At 46.4% G+C, this 5,155-nt stretch overlaps 1 protein-coding gene across 1 annotated transcript; it reads left to right on the top strand.

Annotated features, from left to right (window-relative positions):
• Positions 1-206: 206 nt before the first annotated feature.
• LOC134430726 (ly6/PLAUR domain-containing protein 2-like) lies at positions 207-4,749 on the top strand. The gene is made up of 3 exons (XM_063178602.1): positions 207-346; positions 3,801-3,920; positions 4,535-4,749. Exons 1-3 carry the CDS (start codon positions 295-297, stop codon positions 4,747-4,749), a joined length of 387 nt encoding a protein of 128 aa, XP_063034672.1. The 5' UTR covers positions 207-294.
• The last annotated feature ends 406 nt before the right edge of the window (positions 4,750-5,155 follow it).

The following is a 5,155-nucleotide window of genomic DNA, read 5'->3' as shown; positions in this document are numbered from 1 at the left end:
CGGGCCTTCCACATCCTGCTTGGACACAAAACACCAGGCTTAACCAATCCCAGCCATTGTCCACCCTGCAAAAACGAATTTTCTTCTCCAAGGAACATGAAAAGACATGACGGAGTGGCAGGAGGTGGGGCCTGCTTTGGAGCTCCTTCAATTCATTTATAGCTCAATGAGAGTCGTTTTTCCAGTAGATTTGGATCTGGGGACGGAATCGTTGCATGGCAAATCACCGGGACGTGTGACATCGGTGAAGAGAGGTGACAACCTTCAGTGACCAGACAGCGAAGGCTGTGCAAGATGAAGGTGTTTCTGTTTCTGCTGTTGGCTGCTGTCACTTGCATGGATTTGGGTGAGTTCCTGCTCGGATTTATCCAGACTCCTTCAGGAGATGCAGTGTGGTGGGATAGGATGAGCCCTGTTCCCTCTGAAAGTCATGTCTCTGACTTTAGGCAGTTGTCAGGGAAAAAAAAAATCTGTCTTTGGAATTTTCCATATGTTCAGGATGGTGCTGGTGTCATTGGGACTGTCAGGTCAGGCTCTTTAGGAAGTTTCACAAGGCAGAGTGTGATTAAACCCTGTCATTCCTTTAATGCAAATTCCCACTCTCACTTTTTCCATGTTCGTGCTCTATCTCACTCTTTTTTTTTTAACATTATTTTTAACTTTCTGCACCTTTTTTGATACTTAGCCCTGGATGTCAGTTCCATGCAGCGTGCGTGGGAGCTCTCCAAAAATGTTACATGTGGGATTTATCCAATTTTAGAAATGGGAAAGATGGGCTGGGACACTGCTGGAGGCCCAGGTACTCCAGGGTTGATGTTTATCATAGAATAATGGAATGGTTTGAGTTAGGAGGGACCTTAAGGATCAAAATGAGGCACTGGAACAGATTACCCAATAAAGCCCTGGATTCTCATTCCTGGAAGAGTCCAAGGCCAAGTTGGGCTGGAGTTGGGGCAACCTGGTCCAGTGGAAGGTGCTGCTGCCCATGGCAGGGGGTAGAATTCCATGATCATAGAGGTCCCTTCCAACCCAAACCTTTCTGTGATTCCATTCCATGGTTCCATGACCCTCCCTCCATCCTTTCTGTCCCTTGTTTCTACCACCACACCGACCTCTTGGACAAAAATTGATGATCCCAAGCTTTGTTGGTGTTCTCCTGGATATATTCTCCTATTCTCCAAGGTAATTCGTGAGCAGGATCAGTCCAGGATCTGTGACTGTTCATTGGGATATTCTCAGATCCAGACAGTGCCAGCTCTGATTTTATCTGTGCCTGTCTATGGAGCTATGTCAGGATTTTTTAACTCCTATTTATTTCCTTCTTTTGCAAGGACATTTTCAGTTTTTCCCTCCTTGCTGAGCAGACTGCAGGGGAGAAACAGGTGGTGGCTTGTTTGGTTTTCTTTTCAGAGAGGAACACAAATCCTGTGGGTTGGATTTGTCCAGCATCCTGAAATGTGAGACTAAAAGTGATGCTTCCTCCTAAAGATGAATTTCACAACTGTCAGACATGAATTAGTGCAAACAAAGCATCAGGTCATGATGGGCAAAACAAGAGAATAAAGTTTGCTTTAACAGGAAAATTGCTGTGTTTGTTTAAAAAGGGCTTTTCCTGGCTCATAAATGAGGATGGTGTCTGTTTTCACAGGGTGACTTGTTTGCCTGAGCCTGCTGACATCCCATTGGAGCTGTGCTGGGAGAAGCTGAATAATTTCTCCTTTTTAGCGAGGTTTTAAGGAATTTCAGCAGGAATGTCACACAGACAGGGTGACAAGGGCTTCCCAGACTGAAGAGGGGCTGTTAGGGTGTGATGGCACCAAAATACATCAGTGTGGTTGTAGCACACACTTTGAGATGTCTGCTGAGGGGGTGGAAGACAGCACCCAGATCAAATGCTGGGCTCCTCAGAAAAACCCGCAAAAAGCAAAATGCCCTGAAAAACTTGTCAAAAATGGCTTTTTTTTTTTGGTGATAGGAAGCACCAGACACTGTTTTGATTTGATATTTTTAGTTTTGAGTGCTCTGTGTCACAAAAATCTGGGTTCTTCAGTGGTTTCCTCCAAAGTTTCTCCATCTCAGAAGACTTTAGGCACTGAAAGACTTGGGCTGTGGTTATTCTGTGGTTGTAGGAGCTGAGAAGCACCTGCAGCTCTCAAGGGCTTTACAGCCTGACAGGGATGAGGAACATCTCTGAAATAGTGAGGGACAAGGCAGGAGGAGCTGGCTCAGGACAAATGTGGAGTCTTGAGTAACAAATTTTGTGTCTGTGGTCTCTGCCTAGAGCAGAACTTGTCACATGCAATCCATTCATGATGCTGCTGTCTGGTTAAATTCTTCTCAGTGAGGGTGGTGAGGTCTTGGCACAGGTTTTCCCAGAGAATCTATGGCTGCTCCATCCCTGGAAGTGTCCAAGAGCAGGCTGGACAGGATTTGGAGCAATCTGGAATAGTGGAAGGTGTCCCTGCCCATGGCAGGGGGCTGGAACTGGAATATTTTAAGGTCCCTTCCAACCAAACTGTTCCAAGATTTAAAATAACCCCTCACACATCCAGAATCTCAGCACAAGGGGAAGGGTTGTGCTCAGTTTGTTCTCAGTTTGATGGAGACAAATTCCTTCATTCTGGGACACCCTCCCAGCCTTTGGGAAGAGCTGGCAGAGCGGATGGCACCAGGGGAAATTCTCACTGCTGCAGCTCACGCCCAAATCCGACTTTTTTGTGTGTTTATCCAGATCCTTCACCAAGGGGACAAACCTGACCAAGCTGACAAATTTCTGACCTGGTAGACAAGGGATGAGCTGTGGATATTTTCTGCCTGGATTTCAGGAAGGACTTTGATGCTCTCTCCTATAAGATTGTGGATTCAGGGAATGGTTTGGGTTGGAAGGGACCTACAGATCATCCAGTTCCACCCCCTGCCATGGCAGGGACACCTTCCGCTATCCCAGGCTGCTCCAAGCTCTCTCCAACCTGCCCTTGGACAATTCCAGGGATGGGGGCGTCCACAACCTCTTTAGGAAACCTGTTCCAAAATCCTCATGGACAAGGCATGGGTTGGGTGGACATTTCTGAGGAAAAGCTGGGACTTCCCCGGCTGGAGAAGTGAAGGTTCAGATTGCGAATCTTATAAATGTCTGTAAATTCCTGAAGGGAGAGAGCAAAGAGGACAGAGCCAGGCTCCTTTCCGTGATTCCCAGTGCCAGGACCAGGCAAAGGACACAAACTGAAGCACAGGAAACATCAGGAAATACTTTATGACTGTGAGGTTGACTGAGCACTGGCAGAGGTTTCCCAGGGAAGTTGTGGGCTCTCCATCCTTGGAGATATTAAAACCCCACCTGGAGACAGTCCTGAATTAGAGGCTTTAGGGAGTCCTGCTTGAGGGCAGGAATTGGGCGGGTGGAGCTCCAGAGGCCCCTTCCAACCTCTCCCATTCTGTGATTCTGCGAGTTTGGGAGTCTGGGATCTCTTTCTGATGCTCTGCTAAAGTAAAGGAGATGTGTAGATCCAGAAAACGGAGAAATAAATCAGCCCAAGCTCTTTGCTGTGTCACGGGGTGTCCTGTGTGTGTGGCTCTGTCTTGTTTGACTCATCACAAGGGGTCTGAACCCGACCTGAGGCTGTGCTTTGACCACCAGACCTTTGTGTTTCTCATTCCCATCAGTCTTAACACGTCCTATTATTCCATTCCCATTCTCAGCATGATTATTTTGGAAAATCCCCCCCCTGAGAGATACCTGGTGAGGATCCACACTGAGACCATCCTCATGTTTTCCATCCTCCTGTTTTCCCTCCTCACAGGACACTCCTTGCAGTGTTACACGTGCAAGGAATTGACCCCAGTTCAGGAGTGCTTGAAAATTGAGAACTGCACAGAGACTGAGACCATATGCAAGACTACAATCTATTCCCTGGAGGATGGTAAGGACAATTCCTTCTTTATCCATAGTTTTAACAGGAATCAATGCTTTGACAGTGCTGCTGTGGAGAACAGTTCCTCTTTCCACTTAAAAAGTGGAGAAGAATTCCTATGGGAGCTCCAGCTCTCAGGCTGTTGTGGGAAGCAGTGTTTGTGCGAGGGAATATTTGGTGAATTCAAGCTCCCGGTTAATGCTCAGAAATGAGATTTTAACTTTTTGCAGGGTCATGTGGTGACAGGCAAACAGGGAATGGCTTTAAACCTAAAGAGGGTGAGTTTAGATTGGGATTTTAGTGAGTTTGTTTTAGGATATTAGGAAGAAATGGGTGGGGAGGGTGGGGAGGCCCTGGCACAGGTTTCCTGGACAAGCCATGGTGCCCCATCCTTGGAAGTGTCCAAGGCCAGGTTGGACAGGACTTGGAGCAACCTGGCATAGTGGAAGGTGTCCCATGGCAGAGAGGTTGGAATTTGACAATCTTTAAGTTCCTTTCCAACCCAAACCATTCTCTAATTCCATGACACCAACTCCTGGTCAATCAGAAGACAAAAGACAAGGATGATGCTCTCCCCTGTTTTTCCCATTCCTGACTATTCCTGCTTTTTTCCTTTGCCATAGTTTATCCCCACACGGGAGTCTCGACTGTCACCAAGATGTGCTCCTCTGTCTGTGAGCCCTCTGACGTGGATGGCATCGGGATGACACATCCTGTCACCTGCTGTTTCTCTGACCTGTGCAACGTCGATGATGCGGCATCGACGTTGGGGATCAGTGTTGTGCCAGTTGGGATCCTGGCAAGTTCCCTCTGTGCCTTTTTCTGGACTAGACTGTGAGGGGATGATGGGAGTCATTCATTCCAAAAATTCCATGAAGAAAATAACCCCCCACCAGCCCAGCTTTCCATGTGGATGCCTCATGAACAGCGCTCAACAGCTCCCAAAAATTGTTTTTTTTGTTTTTTTTTTTTTTTTTGTTGTTTTTTATGTTTTTTTTTTGTTTTGTTTGTTTGTTTGTTTGTTTTCTAATATTCACACTTTCCCCACAAATAGAGAGAAGCAGAACACAGGAAGGCCCAACTCAATTTTTTTAATTAATTTTCCAACAACTCCCCCAAAATTAACTATGGAGTTTCTTTGTTGTGCTGGTGTGGTTGGGTTTGAAGTAAAACATTAAAATGTGTGAAGTATATTTAAGGCAAAAAACCTTGAGAAGAGCCTTCACTATCTCCTTAGAGCAGGT

This window comes from Melospiza melodia, chromosome 1 (genome assembly GCF_035770615.1).
Source record: "Melospiza melodia melodia isolate bMelMel2 chromosome 1, bMelMel2.pri, whole genome shotgun sequence".
In the NCBI taxonomy this organism is placed as follows: Eukaryota; Metazoa; Chordata; class Aves; order Passeriformes; family Passerellidae; genus Melospiza; species Melospiza melodia.
The sequence above is the reverse complement of the archived record's forward strand: the minus strand, read 5'-3'. Positions and strand labels throughout refer to the sequence as shown.